This window comes from Rhamphochromis longiceps, linkage group LG19 (assembly GCF_057381845.1).
Source record: "Rhamphochromis longiceps isolate RC_006_pf linkage group LG19, R_longiceps_female_GT1.1, whole genome shotgun sequence".
NCBI lineage: Eukaryota > Metazoa > Chordata > Actinopteri > Cichliformes > Cichlidae > Rhamphochromis > Rhamphochromis longiceps.
The window spans coordinates 23,865,703-23,882,465 of record NC_140575.1 but is presented as its reverse complement, the minus strand read 5'-3'; the positions used below and the strand labels follow the sequence as shown (position 1 = coordinate 23,882,465).

At 40.4% G+C, this 16,763-nt stretch overlaps 1 protein-coding gene and 1 long non-coding RNA gene across 3 annotated transcripts; both read right to left on the bottom strand.

The window, feature by feature from the left end:
• Nucleotides 1–10,342: 10,342 nt before the first annotated feature.
• Nucleotides 10,343–14,776, bottom strand: LOC146646803 (uncharacterized). Of its 2 annotated transcripts, XM_085392363.1 has the most exons (13): nucleotides 14,443–14,776; nucleotides 14,216–14,316; nucleotides 13,764–13,995; nucleotides 13,488–13,666; nucleotides 13,299–13,392; nucleotides 12,537–12,893; nucleotides 12,324–12,441; nucleotides 12,158–12,249; nucleotides 11,942–12,056; nucleotides 11,470–11,571; nucleotides 11,112–11,279; nucleotides 10,831–10,986; nucleotides 10,343–10,599 (listed from the first exon to the last, which is right to left on the bottom strand). In XM_085392363.1, exons 3-13 carry the CDS (start codon nucleotides 13,818–13,820, stop codon nucleotides 10,385–10,387), a joined length of 1,653 nt encoding a protein of 550 aa, XP_085248489.1. In that variant the 5' UTR covers nucleotides 13,821–13,995; nucleotides 14,216–14,316; nucleotides 14,443–14,776; the 3' UTR covers nucleotides 10,343–10,384. The 2 variants fall into 2 exon arrangements, with proteins under 2 accessions (XP_085248489.1, XP_085248488.1); XM_085392362.1 differs by lacking the exons at nucleotides 11,470–11,571; nucleotides 13,764–13,995; nucleotides 14,216–14,316; nucleotides 14,443–14,776.
• Nucleotides 14,777–14,794: 18 nt separating this feature from the next.
• On the bottom strand, nucleotides 14,795–15,903 carry LOC146646802 (uncharacterized). The gene is made up of 4 exons (XR_014908905.1): nucleotides 15,792–15,903; nucleotides 15,283–15,361; nucleotides 14,966–15,083; nucleotides 14,795–14,856 (listed from the first exon to the last, which is right to left on the bottom strand). It is a non-coding gene; the product is annotated as an uncharacterized LOC146646802 (long non-coding RNA).
• Between the last annotated feature and the right edge of the window lie 860 nt (nucleotides 15,904–16,763).

The following is a 16,763-nucleotide window of genomic DNA, read 5'->3' as shown; positions in this document are numbered from 1 at the left end:
ACTGTTTAAATACCATGAAACAGTTTAAACCTATTAACAGCAAAGACCTGGAGGACATCTTAGGTCAACTGAACTCCTCCTCCTGCTGTTTAGATGTCCTGCCAACAAGTTTTTTCAAAAAGGTCTCAAAGACTTTAGAGTCAGACATGTTACAGATCGTCAACTTTTCTTTATTATCAGGTGTGTTTCCAGAATCACTAAAAACTGCTGTAATCAAACCTATACTGAAAAAGGACAATCTTGACAAGACACAAATGAACAACTACAGGCCGATCTCAAATCTCCCGTTTTTAAGTAAGATCATTGAAAAAGCAGTTTCTCAACAGCTCAATTACTTAAAACAGAATAATTGCTACGATGCCTTCCAGTCAGGTTTTAGACAGAACCACAGCACTGAAACCGCTCTGACCAAAGTGTTTAATGACATATGTCTGAATACAGACAGTGGAAAAATGTCAGTCTTAGTTTTACTGGATCTCAGTGCAGCATTTGATACAGTTGACCACAACATATTACTCAAACGACTGGAGAACTGGACAGGTCTTTCAGGAACTGTACTAAACTGGTTCAAAACATACTTAGAAAACAGGAAATACTTTGTATCAATAGGTAACTTCACATCTGAGCAGACAAGTATCACATGTGGAGTTCCCCAAGGTTCTATCTTGGGACCCCTTCTGTTTAACATTTACATGCTCCCACTGGCACAGATTATAAACAACAACAAAATAAACTATCACAGCTATGCAGATGACACACAAATATATATCACAATGTCACCAGGAGACCAAGGCCCTGTGCAGGCTCTTGGTAAATGCATTGAGGAAATCAATGACTGGTTGTGCCACAATTTTCTCCAGCTAAACAAAAACAAAACTGAAGTAATAGTCTTTGGCGCCAAAGAAAAACGATTACAGGTCACCAGAGAACTTCAATCTATACATCTAAAAACCACAAACCAGGCGAGAAATTTGGGTGTAGTGATGGATGCAGACCTAAACTTAGAAAAACACATTAAGACAATAACAAAGTCAGCATACTATCACCTCAAGAATATTTCAAGGATAAAAGATCTGATGTCTAAACAGGACCTGGAAAAACTAGTCCATGCATTCATCTTTAGTAGGCTTGATTACTGTAACAGCATCTTTACAGGTCTACCTAAAAAATCAGTCAGACAACTACAGCTCATTCAGAACTCTGCTGCTCGAGTCCTCACTAAGACCAAAAAAGTGGACCACATCAGTCCAGCTCTGAGGTCTTTACACTGGCTGCCTGTCCGTCAGAGGATAGACTTTAAAGTTCTGATGCTGGCCTATAAAGCTCTGAATGGTTTAGGACCAAAATACATCAATGACCTCCTGACCCAGTATGAACCTTCCAGATCCCTCAGGTCATCTGGATCCGGTCTTTTATCAGTTCCCAGAGTCAGAACCAGACACGGAGAAGCTGCATTCAGCTTTTATGCTCCTTATATCTGGAACAAACTCCCAGAAAGCCTCAGATCAGCTGAAACACTCAGTTTATTTAAATCCAGGTTGAAGACTCACCTGTTCTCAGCTGCATTTGAATAAAGCACCAAATCCACACTTTTAAGCTTAAATTTCAAAACTTACATTTAACTACTGATTTTATCTACTGTTCTGATTTTATCTGTTTTGATTTTATATACTGTTTTGTTTGTTTGTTTGTTTGTTAATTAGTTAGTTAGTTTATTTGCTTGTTTTAATCAATTTTAAATCATGCTTTTTATTTGTTTTTGTTTCTAATGTCTCTGTAAAGCACTTTGAATCACCTTGTTGTTGAATTGTGCTATACAAATAAACTTGCCTTGCCTTTGTCGGGTCCCTCACCCAGGACCAATTTGCCATGGGAGACCCTACCAGGGGGCAAAAGCCCCCAGACAACATAGCCCCTGGGATCCCTGGGACACACAAACCCCTCCACCACGATAAGGTGGCGATTCAAGGAGGGGATAAAAAGTGTTTGTATCTGTAATAATCAGAAAAATGCATCATTTGTGGCCTACAGCATTTAAACACTGAACCAGCTAATGTGTGTCATATTGTGTAATGTGGTGGGACTGGTGGAAAACTTCAGTGAAGAGTAGCTGACCTCTGGCTCTGATGAAAACTCAGAACACACACACACACACACAAGTAATTGTAAGAAGACAGGCCTAAAGTCACAGTCTGGCTTTGCTGCTGGGCATAAGAAATACATACGAATTTCAACTTTATTTATTTCTCTATAAAGATTATAAAGATAAGTAGTTTATGTCATTGTTGGTAAGATTTTTAATGATAAACCTGTGTGCAAAACAAATAAAGGAACATTAACAGTTTAAGTAGCTCCTGTCTTAAACATTTATTTATGTGTTTTGTTCTCTTCCACCCAGAGAGCTGACTGACAGGAGGAATGTCAGGATGGGTGTGTACTAATGGAAAATGTAAAGAGGAACGCGGAAACTTTCATCATCTCTGAAACACAAACACAGTAAACGTATCTGTTTGACTGGCATGCAGTTCAACAGCTTATTAGTGAGTTTGTTTCTCAGAAGCATCTCAGGGTGACGTCACATGATTTGGATTTCCTCAGCCAACGCTACCTATCAACCTATCCCAACTTTGATGTGTGAAAAGCAGGATACATCCTGGATAGGTCACAGGTCTGTTACAGGGTCAGCACACGTACACAGATATGCAGCCACTTTAGGAGTAACATGTGTGTCTTTGGACTGTAGGAGGAAGCTGGAGTGTCCAGAGAGAATTGTCAGGGAAAACATGACAACTCCACACTAAGTGTTAAATATAATGTCCAAGCCTAAATTCAGTGTTTAAATGTGAATGGGATTTGTTATTACATAAACATACAACAATTAGCAGTAACTCACATTTTATCTTTTTTATTTTATACAAGAAATGCATAATAACTGTAAGTTAAAAATCATATTTATAAAAACGAGAAAGGACCATTTTATCTCTTCAACAATTGCTTTTTAATTTTAGTGAACATGTTTTGTAACCAAGGCAGCACTGTGGTTAGCACTGTTGCTGCACAGCAAGAAGGTCCTGAGTTCAATTCCAACATCAGGCCGGGGTCTTTCTGTGTGGAGGTTGCATGTTTGCCGATGGGTCAGTGAGATGTCGTCTTTCTCACCCGATGACACGGTCATGGCTGAAAACTCACTGATTCTGATCCGTCGGCGGGTCCGCGCTTTGTGTTTACGCTCTTCTTGTGATTATGAAGCTGCAGGTTTGATCTCTCTCCAAACAATATTGACTGAACCAACAGCAAAAGAAGATCCAAACTACACTTCACATAAACATCGTCATGAATTCCCTTAGTTTCGCTGTTTTGCTTCCACCACGGTAAAAATCACTTCATGCACAGCTTTCTCTCTCTCTCTCTCTCTCTCTCTCTGTGTATACTCCAAGAACAGTTTCCCGTCTAAAAATCTGTTTTCTGCATTATTCACTTGCTTGTTACGCACAAGTTGTTTACAGCTCTGTCAGACACTGTTTTTTTTTCCTTTTACTTACTTCCAAAAAAAAGCCCCATTTCTGCTGTTCAATGGGCTTCTCAACAAATTTAAACTTTTTAAAATTATGCAAAATTGCAAACGCTCAGCTGTGTCTCTAATAAAACCTTTGTAACTTTGCTCTGCTTCACTTCAGCAGCATCAGGTAATGTTCATATGTTGATTAATGGTTTTCTTTCGTTTTTGATCTACTGCAGAATATTTTTACAAAATCCCAGGCCAGGAAAATCACCTTCATGTTTTTCTCTGTTTTATCCTCTTTGACACAAAGGCATCTGCTGTGATGCTTATACACCTTTGCTGAAGTCTTGCAAGTGTCAGATTTCTATTTATAGATATAAAAATATAGAAATGTACTGAATGTGTCTGAATTATAATATTTCTGACTGTCTGAGGCAAAATTTTCCTGATTCAAATCAAATCGAATTGAATTGAATCCTAGATTGAATCGATTCGGGAACTTGTGAATTGGAATTGAATCGATTCTAGAAATCAGTGACGAAACCCAGCCCTACTTAGGAACACCTTGCTGGTGCTGGCTTGCACCCAGTACAGAGGACAGGTCAGAGCTAAAGAGAAACGACATCCAGATTACCTCAAAGTTTGACATTTAACAAAACAATAGAGAAAAGCAGTAACTTCCAGGACACAGACTGATGGGGTTCAAGCAGAGAAAGGAGGAAACAGCTGTCTTGTTTACCTCCTACGCAAACCGGATGTTTGATATAGAGAAACAAGAGAGAGAGGACCATTACAGAGTTCCTATGAGCAGCCACAGCAGACATGATTTCTCCATCATGCTTCTTGTGTTCTTGATCCATTTCTTTTTTTGAACAGTTCAGTCACATCCAGTAAAAGCCCTCATCCTTCTTTCTCTGTGAGCGAGTGTTTTGATTGCCTCCACTGTTCTGCTTCTTATATTTCAATACATGAATAAATAATAAATAAAGCAATCAATTATACTGTAAATGATCATAATTATACTGTATATAAATTTTGTCTATAATTCGTAAAATCTGGATATTTTAGAAATCCCAGTAAGTGCCTTTAAACCTTTTATGGACTCCATCAAACTAACTGAACCTTCAGGGGAGAAAAGTCAATGCAGATAAAAACCTAAAACTGGATTTCAATAAAGATTTAACTTCTGGCAAAGCTGCTAAAGCAAATGAAAACCATCAACAAAACTTCATTGCTGATGAAAAGGAAACATTAAAGAATTGCTCGAAGGAAAACCATCAACTACAGCTGGTACAGTCCTGCACACTTACCAATGAGAGAGTCCGAACAGGTTGAATCTCCCGTGGTAATACTAGGTATGGACCGATCCGATATTACGTATCGGTATCGGTTCGATACTGACCTAAATTACTGGATCGGATATCGGAGAGAAATAAAAAATGTAATCCGATCCATTAAATATCCCATAGCGTAACTCAGCTCATAACCTTAGCAGTATGCCTCACGTGATAGAGCAGCTGTGGCGTGCGAGACCTGTCGGCAGTCGGGTTGAGCATTTGGAGCCTCGCTACCAAACCAATATTTCATCTCCCAGAAAGTTATCCCAAGAACTAAAGCAAGTTTGTCTAGCAAAGTTTTGCCAGGGGGGCAGGTGGGGCATCAACAGGGAAAGGGGGGCACAAAGAAATATCTTTCTTTCTTATTTTCATTTAAAATGTCTAGCTTTTAATAAATAGTTATCTGAATCTTACAACCAAAGTTTTAATCTGATGTAAAATGTATAGAAATCCATTACTGTATATAGTAACTATTAAGTCTAATATACCCTAGTAAGCTGTAGTACTTTTTCCTTTGGGAAGGTGCCATCTGTGCAGTCTGCAGTTCTGTTGTAGAAAGATTTTGAATCTATTTAATTATTGTAGGAATATAATCGATTTCGGTTCAATTTTTTATACATGCATTAAATTAAAGTTGATTACGTTGATTGAGCAGGTTGCTGGTTCGAGTCCCGGCTCCAACAGTCTCGGTCGTTGTGTCGTTGGGCAAGACACTTCACCCGTTGCCTACTGGTGGTGGTCAGAGGGCCCGGTGGCACCAGTGTCCGGCAGCCTCGCCTTTGTCAGTGCGCCCCAGGGTGGCTGTGGCTACAATGTAGCTGCCATCACCAGTGTGCGAATGTGTGTGTGAATGGGTGGATGACAAAATGTAGTGTAAAACGCTTTGTGGTCCATAGTAAAGCGCTATACAAATACAGGCCATTTACCATTTTTTTATACAAAAAGCAGCAAGATTTTAAATAAACTGTTTTATTGATTGAAAAAACACTATATCGGATTCATATCGGTATCCAAATTTATGATATCAGTATCGTCTCGGACATGGTATCGTGCCATCTCTAGTTAGTACTGGAGGGTCGAATGACTGCAGAGTGGACCCAGATCTGTACCATAGAGAGTAAGTGACACATTAAGAAAAAAAAGTTTTATTTTTCTGATTCTCCTTTATAGATGTGCACTAGCTGTACAGGAGAAAAGGGGATGACAGTTGAGTCAGTGTCACAAACACACACAAAGTTGTGTATTTAAGGGAAATGTAAAGAGAAGCGCTGAAACATTCATCTTCTCTGACACACACAAATAACAAAAATGTCTCTGTTTCACTGGCATGCAGTTCAACAGTTTATGGTGAGTTGGTTTCTCACACACACCTGAAGATGAAGTTGAAGTTGATGAAGTCAAATGCATTGATGAGTGCAGCACTCTGACATCCCAAAAGCTGTACAAATGTGAGAAAATGAGCCACATCTTGTCCAGAGAGCACGACTGTGACTTCATGTTAGACCCTCCTCAGCACTCCCTGAAATAAAACAGAGACACAGACTTTATGATCAGTTTATTTGAACATTTGATCAGGGCCTCAGTCGCAACTGTGTACTTATGTAAACCTGTGATTGTATATTCTTACTCTTTTCTCATCAATGCTATGTTGTGTACGTGCTTGGCTCTCTCTCTGTGGATCTTATCATAAATAAGTATGTCTGTGTTTCATTGTGTGTTTTTTTTAAAGGAGGATATATATTTAGTTTCTTTTCTGTGAAAATGTGATAAAGGTTTGCAGCATTACCCATGATCACAGTAAGTTCACTGGAATCCTGCTCATCCAGTTTGTTTTGTTGTTGTTTGTTGATTGTAGCTGATGTTAGAAAAGCTTTAGAAAGGAGTTCCACCTCCACTACATGCTACATCAACACGTTCTCACTCCTAACTAGTCATATACACGTAAAATCTCTGTCTTGTTCCTGTTTCTTTCATTTAAGGAATATTTCTAAACTGCAACATATGGTCTCCTTAGCTGAACTGGAAAAAATTGTCCATGCATTTGTGTCATCGCGTTTAGATTATTATAATTCCCTGTTTACCAGCTTGGATAAATCATCACTTTCTCGCCTCCAAGCTATACAAAACGCAGCAGCCAGACTACTAACTTGCTCTAGCAAGCGAGCTCACATCACTCCTATTTTATGTTCTTTACATTGGCTCCCAATAGATTTTAGAATTCGTTTTAAAATTATTGTTTTAACGTACAGCGCACTAAATGGCCAAGCCCCAGATTATTTATCCAAGCTTCTCACAAAATACACTACTGCTCGCCGTCTCCGCTCACAGACTAAGAGTTTGTTTGTTTCTCCCAGAACACGTCTGAAGACGAAAGGGGTCTGTGGCACCAATGCTGTGGAAAAGTCTACCTCTACAACTACGTTTGGTTGACTCTGTGGAATCTTTTAAAAAGCAGTTAAAAACTTTACTGTTCAAACAAGCTTTCTGTTGACCAATGCTTTTTACATTTTTATATTTTTAATTTACATTTAAACTCTATATTGTGTATATTGTGCAGCTGATTGACTGAGCAATGTCATGACGTGTGTGTACTGATGGAAAATATAAAGAGGAACACGGAAACATTCATCATCTCTGACACAGTAGAAATATCTGTTTGACCGGCAGTTCAACAGCTTATTAGTAAGTTTGTTTCTCATTATTATTTGTAAATATGTGTACAAATGGTTGGTTTTTTGTACTGTTTTTATCAATAAATCTCAGCAACAAAGGACAAACACCCATGTGTGTTGATTTCTCCCTAAGATGGCAAACTGAAACACTCCAAGTTGGTGACTTTTGGAGATTTATTTCCCTGGATGATTGAGAATGCATCAAGATGAAACACAAAAGGAAGTTCACAGCTTTTAGCAGCTCCCCCACCCCCTCATCCACACACCCCCACTCCCCTCCCTCCTGAATTCCTTTTTAACTACTTAATATACATATGAATGACTAGCCAATTTAGCTTCCACTTGGCTGAAGCTAAAGCTTAGCTAAAAGCCTACCAGCCATTTGGCTGGTGGCGGGTTTTATAGGTAGAAAGGTAGAAGCCTGGGACTCCTAGTGTTAACAGGTTGGTTTAGGCCTGGCAAAAAAGCAAATATTCACAAACTTTTGTTTTTGAAGAATGTCTATCTTTTTTGGGATGAAGCTATCTGGCAAAATGAGACAACCCTTTTAACCTCATCTTTATGTCTATCATGTGGCTATGATACTGGATTTTGGTTTGATGCATATGCAGGTTACAGCTGGGGAATGGCAGTATGTTGTGGATTGATTTGGCATGTGTTGAAATCACCCAATTCTTTGAATCTTTGGGCTGAAGGAAGGACAATACTCGGTGTATAAATGCTCAATCAACAATCATTTATTTCCATATAATTCAACAGTCAGAGCATTACAACGTCCGGACGGGAGAGATGCTTGCAGAGGTTCGACAGCATGTCTCAAAATGGTGTCTTAGACACAGAGTCTCCTGCTTACAATCTTCTCTTCATGATTCAACAATTAAGCATGTAATACATTCACAGCAGATCAAGGATACAGAGTGATGCACACTTGTCTAATAAACTAATAAGTGAATATGTTCTTTTAACTCAAAAGTATAATGAGAACTAAACTACATACAGCTCACACACTCTATATTAAAGGGTATAATATGATCTACAGCAGTATTCTAATTCAACTACTTTGATTACATATATAAGGTAACATATGATAACAGAATAATATCACACATGTTCAACCACTGTTACACCAAACTCTCTCACTTATAACATGATAAAGGCCTCTTACTCAGTGTCATGGATTCTCTATACTTTTGGGGACACAGGGCCAAAGTCTGAGGCAATAAGTCAGATCAAAGAAGGCAATGATTCTAAAATGGGAGTTTACTTATGTCATTATATATATCCAGGAATATGTGCCTGAGGATAGTTGTCATGAAATCAATATTAAATCAAAGTATTCCTTAATTACCACAGCTGACACGAGTTCTCCATAGCTGCCTGCTGTCTCAGGATCTGTCTCCAAAAAGGACCAGGGAGCGCTAACATGTTATGTTCTAAACTGATGAAGAAAATGCACATTAAACATAGTATAAACTTACTGAGTGAAGTAATGTCAAGAGGATTCCTTTAGCTCCTATTGGGTTGGTTCCTTGATCAATGCAATACAGAATCATTAATCTGGTTTTATGTAATGTCCTCAAAACATGTCAAAATGAGGCTCACTAGTCTGTGTGGCCTCCACATGCCTGTATGACCTCCCTACAACACCTGGGCATGCTCCTGATGAAGTGGCAGATGCTCTCCTGATGGATCTCCTCCCAGACTCCAGGACTAAAGCATCTGCCCACTCCTGGACATTTTGTGGTGCAGTTGGTGGATGGAGCGAGACATGATGTCCCAGATGTCCTCAATTGGATTCAGTTCTGGGGAATGGGCGGGCCAGTCCACAGCATCAATGCCTTCATCTTGCAGGAACTGCTGACACACTCCAGCCACATGAGGTCTAGGATTGTCTTGCATTAGGAGGAACCCGGGGCCAACCGCACCAGCATATGGTCTCACAAGGGGTCTGAGGATCTCATCTCAGTACCTAATGGCAGTCAGGCTACCTCTGGCGAACACATGGAGGGCTGTGCAGCTCCCCAAAGAAATGCCACCCCACACCAAAACTGACCCACTGCCAAACTCATGCTGGAGGATGTTGCAGGAAGCAGAAGGTTCTCCACGGCGTCTCCAGACTGTCACAAGTGCTCAGTGTGAACCTGCTTTCATCTGTGAGGAGCACAGGGCGCCAGTGGCAAAGTTGCCAATCTTTGTGTTGTCTGGCAAATGCCAAACATCCGTCACGGTGTTGGGCTGTAAGCACAACCCCACCTGTGGACGTCAGGCCCTCATACCACCCTCATGGAGTCCATTTCTGACCGTTTGAGCAGACGTGCACATTTGTGGCCTGCTGGAGGTCATTTTGCACAGCTCTGGCCTTTCTTTCCTACCCCACAGTACCTTCCCTTACCATTCGTTTCCTACTCTTTTACTTCTTCTTTGATGACGGTTGTCTTTCTAGATAAGCAATTTCATTTGCTCTGGGGCGAGTCAATGGCTCGGGTGCATTCTGGGACTGTCAGTTCACCAGTGTGCTGGCATGCTTCTTAACAAACACACCACTACAGCAAACATCTCAATTGTACTTGTTGATTTCTTCAACAAAACACTGAACAAATAATTTACTTGTGAGTGTGCTGCCTGGTGCTTTTAAATTTTGTGATAATTTGAGCAGCCCAGAAAGCATCCCATAAATTAAATTATGTTATCGTATCTGAACATGTACACTAGTCATTAAATTAGATGGGAAATAATGATTCAGGGTAAACAACTGCACCAAGGAAATTCCATTTTTCTTCTCAAAATGTAAAATGTCTGTTGAAAAAAATCACATTGAACAGAGATGTGATTAACTTTTTATTTTACCAAACATAACATCAATGATGACACAATCAGTCTTCATCAGAAGTGCTCAAATCACTCTCAGTGGCATCGTCTGGAATGTCCTCCTCCTCCTCCGAGTCCATTTCCAGGAGTGGTTGGTGGCTGAGGATTCTCTTGTACACGTCCTTTACTTTGAGCATTTCAGCTTTCAGTTCACTTTGCTTTTTTAAAACCAGGCTACAGAGTCCCTTCTGTGCATCCTCCGACATGCCAACAAAGGAGGCTGTAAAAAGAACAAAACAAATAAATATGAGAAAAGTAAAAAAAAACAAAAAAAACCCCTCACCTCATAAACACAAGGAATTAGGATGCTGTAATTAAACATTTTTTTAAAAGGGAGAAGGCAGTGTTAGCTAGCAATCTAGATATAGGTAAAAGATCCAGTAAGACTTTAGCATCTGCTCTTATTTTCAATCGATTCATCAAAAAATTAATAAATAAATAAAGTGCTTACAGTCTGAGGAGATTGTCCCCAACACCACAGAACGCATTCGCAACACTGTCCAGTGATGCCGCATCTCCCTGCAAAGGATCATCTCCTCCTCTCTCAGGCGCCTCACAGCCATCACCTTCTCAAAGACCTTTCTCTTTGTCCGGAGGTCAGCAGCAGCTACAGTTTAACAACATCAGATGGGAAAACATAGCAGCATATTATGATTCAAGAACAAAACATTCAACTACTGCTCAGATACTGGGAGTTTGTTTAAAAAGGATATTTATAAATCAAGAGCTTACGTTCACTTGTGCTCTGCCAGGGCCAAATATCGGTCTGCATGAGGGCATCACTGGATACGATTTGCTTTGTTGGTTCAGCGAGCTTGTTGTAGTCGTCAACAGCAGCCGCCAAGCGTTTCTTCTCAACTAAGATGACCTTGCGAATTCTGTGTCGCCTCTTGTTGCTATCTGTAAATAATCATAAAAAAGGAACACCTTAACATAATGTATACATTTACATTTTAATCTACACTCATCAATTTGTTTGCTAGAACAAATCACATCCAGCTTAAACAAACCTGGATCTGGTTTTATTCTGTTTACAAAGTAGCTGCACAAACTAAGTATCAAACGGTCCGTTTCAAAGAAACTGTGACACCATTTTGTCTGTAAAGACTTTGTGTTCGCACTCTGATGATGACGACAAGCTCCTCTATTTGTGCCTGCAACGCTCCAAGGCTGCCATCAGTTTGATCACTTTCTAAGTGAGAGGAATATTAATCAGAATACAGGATGAGTAACAGTCACCAAACTACAGTGGACTCTGTAATCACTGACTTGATGACATTCATTATAAGACATCTGGAGCCTTCATGTGCTGCTATCTCATGATAATCATGAGATAACAAGTATGTTGGGGTTCAGGTTTATAAAACCAACTAGTATGACATCATTTCAACCCAGGTTCTATCCAATTTGATGAAACGCAACAGCTCTGCCATAAATTTGCTTTTACAAGGCTTATTTTTCATTGTTTGTTGACACTGTCAGAAAGATCTTAACTCTAAGTTCTTTAATGAGGCCATGGTGGGTCCTATTGTTAGACATGAGTGCATTATATTGAGACGCACCTTCAGCCCATTTCTGCACATCGGCCACCCATTGCTGCAGTGTGTCGTCATCCACACCCAGCTCATTTCTGGTCGCATTCAGGCTCTCCACTTGTTCTCTAAGGATCCTTATGATCTAAGAATGCATTCATAAATGTCATTCATATTGACATTAAAAGAGTACTGGTGTTTTCCCCCCATTACCACACACATTAAAATGGGTGTTGAAAAAATGACCTTTAGATATCGCTGGCTCAAAGTGCGGCCCAGTTGTTCCACTTTCCTTTTGTTCCACCCCAAAGCCAGGAGGGTCAGCATGTCTGTTCGCCCTGCATTTCAGTTAGTATACAAATTAGAATTAATGAGCAGGAGACTGAGTGGAATCTCAGACACGGACACACACCTGCTTTAGACATGTACTTCGTTGTGATGGCCGCCCTAGACAGGAAACTGTTTACTTGTTCCACCTCTTCTCCAACTGTTGAACCGGCCCCATCCTGAAACGCACCTCCCCATTTGATCTATAGAAAGGAGGTCACAATACATGACTGCTGAATTCATTCAACCTTATAACAAAATGTCTCAAACTAATCCAAAACTACAAGCTGCAGTATACCTCGCATTTCCAAGTGGGAGCCTTTGCATGCATGACGGAGAGAAAAGGACGCATTGACAAGAGGTTCCTCAGCTCAGGGCACTGCTGAGCCACCTTGGTTAAATAGGGGAAATATTTACAGGCCACATCGGAGCAAAGGAACGTAATATGTCCTGGGACGTTAGCTGCCAACTTCCTCTGGAGAAAAAGGGGGTAAGCAAAGATCTCCCCTCGAAACATGTTCAATGCAGCTAAGAGGACTCCGTGGCGACAAACATCTATTTCCATGCCCTCCTCATCCAACTTCCCAGTGGACTTTTTGGACGACTCCTTTGCTGCAGTCCAAGATGAAGATCCGCACAACCCTTTCCCCGGGACCTATACACTCAAAGATTTTAACATAAAAGACATGACATGATTAAGCCCTATCAGGGACAAACTTTTTAAAACAAATGCATAACAATTAGCTGAATTAGCCTCGAGTCACACAAGACCTCATATCTCCCCAGGACAGCACTGATAACACAAAATAAAAATCATGTTGTTGTTTTTTTAATACACATGGTGACAAAATTAAGTACACATTAAGATAAAGTAAAGTAAATAGTATTACGACAACACCAAGAGAAAAATTAAAAAAAAATATCGACCCATCCATATATGTCCACACACACACACACACACACACACACACACACACACACGTATGTGTATATGGTTACGGCATTAACGTCATTTTAACAAGATTAACGCTAACAGCACTAATATATATGTGTATCTTACATGATTTGTGTGTCTCTGGATGTATTTCACAAACTCAGCAACTTCCTCATCTTTTTCAATGAAGACACCTTCAAAGTTCCCCTGCTCTGAAGTGCTGAACGAACACCGTGACAGTTGTTTGAAAAGAAACATTAAAATACATTTTTCTACAAATCCATATTTGACTTATGTACACAATGCATAACGTACCTTGCATTTGACTGAAAGCGATAAAGCTTGCGGTTTCCATCAACTGAGACGGAAAGCATGTCTGGAGTGCAGGCAGGGCAGCTAAAGCATGGCTCCTTGTACATCCTGTCCACCTCAAACTTTACAGCACTCCACTCCAAGAAACTTTTACTGAAGGCATCAGCTGATATTCGGCCAGTCTTTTACATAGAGGACATACAACAGAATATTCAAGGACAGTCATCATAAACATTGATTTGCACAATTTCCTTAAACTTAGCAAATTTAGAAACTCACCCTTCCAAAATGGGCTGTTCGTTCATCCAGCATTTTGACAAATGCCTTAAGTGACATCCCTGGTGCAGCTTCTTAATGTCATAGAAAGACTGAAAGACATCCATTGAAAACAGGGTGCAGAAATTTAAGGTGCCAGGCCAATATCCACTACCCAGGATGTCCTTAACTGAGGGGGACCACATTAGGCCACAGCTGGTGCAGCTCACCACTGGCAGTGCAAGGTTATAACGGCCTTTAGAAAGGATAAGGATAAATTCAGTCATGGCTCAAAGCATTCATTTTTTTCATGTTGTTTTCAAATCGGTCTGGTAAATCCAAATGACCTTTGACAGGTGCCCACATATACTGGGCACCCGAGGGTAATTAAAACCAAGATAGCAATGCACAATTTGCAATAAAACCTCCAAACACATCTATTGTGTATGTAGTGTGTGACAAAAGGGCAACTTAACATTTATGGTTACAAGCGCCACAATTGCGCCGGGTGAAACCTCAACGTTACCTGCTGGGCAGTCACACACATGGTCTGGCCTTTGCACAGGCAACAGCCGAACTAACATTAAAACACACAATATATATAAAATGAATTAGAAATTAACTGATACACAATAAATATACAATAACAGCACCCACTCATACTCATACATAGCAAGAAATGCATAAGACTTAAAAACTGTACCTATTGGCTTGTGAAACTCTGATGAAGGCTGCAAAAACCCTCCTGTTACTGCCTCTCTGTTGTGCAGGACAAAGCGTGTGTGAACTGCAATATCACAGTCAGCACAAAGGAATGGAAGAGGCAGGCAGTCCAGACACCTCACAACTACTTGTTTGCCACACTGACACACACGGTGTGACTGTGGATCCAGAGTAGCTAACATATTGTCTATAAGACAAGGCCTGGCCTCTTTCCACTTTTGCGAGGACACCATATTTCTGATCGCCCAGTGAGTAGCAGCTGACTCAGACGACGTCTCACAAGTCATGGCTGCGTCCTCTTCTCCATCCTCCAACAACTGAAGGTAAAGTACCTTTTGTTGGGTTGACACTGGCAACATAACTAGGTTCTTCACGTGGACATTGATGCTGCTCTCTGGAGGAGGGGGGGGGGGGGGGGGGGGGGAATGAAGAATATTTACTTACTGAAATTCTTTGGTGAAAACAAGTTGTGAGATAAAATCAATGGTTGTGTGAACACTGACCACGTGGCATGCAACTAGTACTTCGACTGGTTGATGGTCTTTGAGGAATAAAAGCTCCCTGTCTGTCACGTTTTTTCCAGCGCACTGGTCTTGGCTGAGGTTCACTCTGTGCATCATTCTACGCAATTAACAAGGAAAAAAGGGAACACCTAAAATACAGTCTATGATTAAAGCAAAGATTATCAAACATCTTAAGTTAACAAACTTAATTTGACATAAACTTTAAAAAAAAATTCAAATAACATAACGTTTACTCCGTACAAAATATTAGACAAGCGTGTTCCCTCTTTAACAACTGTTTCCACTAAAAATGTTACCTGCATATCTTGAAGGAGTTCGTCAGCAGCCTGAAGCTCTTCCTCCAGCTCGGGATCCTCTGAATCACTCATTTTCAAGCTAAAGAGGAAAGAGATTTTTGCAGAACTCAGTGACATAAACACATAACTAAGGCAATTCAAATGATTTTCAGTCTTGGCGCTCCGGTTAATGTTAGCAATTACCGTTAGCATCATCAGTTTGTAAAGAGCTAGCAGAACTCTTAGCGCAAAAACTGCTTTACGCACCATGTGAGGGTATTTTGCAGCACACAAGTCCTTTGACGTTTGTAATAGATTTAATCCATCATCGTTGGATTAAATGGCTAATGCTGCAGTAGACACGTGTAGTCATTACCCAGCAAGCATGCTGACGGTAGCTGTAGCCATTTTTAAATACATTACACCGTTTCCGAGATCAGTCACCTCTGTTTGTTTGAAGCTTTTATGAAAAAACAAACTTTGAAACACACATCAAGGTATTACTTTAAATATATGTATTTCTTACATACCTGCATTAGAATCAATCAGTTCCGTCTCATTTTCTTATTCTTATAAATGGGTCTCTCCGTTCTCCCATCAGCCTCTGCTTACACAGGTTGCGTCTGATTGGCTGGAGCCGAGCGCATCCAAAACTAACAGGAGTGGTGAATGAATCTATAAATGTGTTTTACGTGTGAAATGAAAATAATAAACCTAACAAAGGATTACGTACGTTAAATCTGCGCACTTTCAGATCGTGAGTCAGTTTGGAAAACACTGTGTGATGGCCACAACATGAAGCGATTTTATTGTTGAATTATCAGTGATACTTTCACGTGTTTTTGTTGAGAAATGTTAACGATGTCATTAAAAGAAAGCATTAAATTAGGGAGAAAAACCCGTTCGCGGAGAGGGTCCCCGGTTCTCCAGTTAGATTGTGCTTCACGGCGTCATGTTTCGCCGTGACGGGGTTATTATTGGAGTAAATGGATGGCTGGAGCCTCTGCTCGAAGCGTCTCTGATCGCCGCGAGCGGGTTCATATTGGAATGAATTGACAACCCACAGCTTCACATAAAAACGTGGAAGGGTACCTTAGGCGTCAGCATGAGAAGTTAAGGGACATGACAAATCGTCATTATTTTACGCGTCGGGAGTGAGAACGGGTTGCTGAGTTTGTGGAATCGTACCTCAGAGTCAGTTTTAGCAAAAAGGACAGGAAAGTCTTTCTCTTTCAGCCCATAAACACAGTGTGGTAATGGTGCAGAACGCTCTATCTGGCCAGAGAAAAACACACAAATGTGGAAGTGGATTTGCACAAAAGGAAATGGCCTGTATCTGACAGATTTAGACTTTTTTTTCCGAAATACGTTTTAGACTTTATTCTCAAAATGATCAGCAATATGCTTTCTTAATGTGCCCCTAATACTACGTCGCAGTTAGCTGTGTGTGGTTGGCATTGCGCGATAAAGCTTAGACCACGATCAGAGGCGAGTGCGTCTAT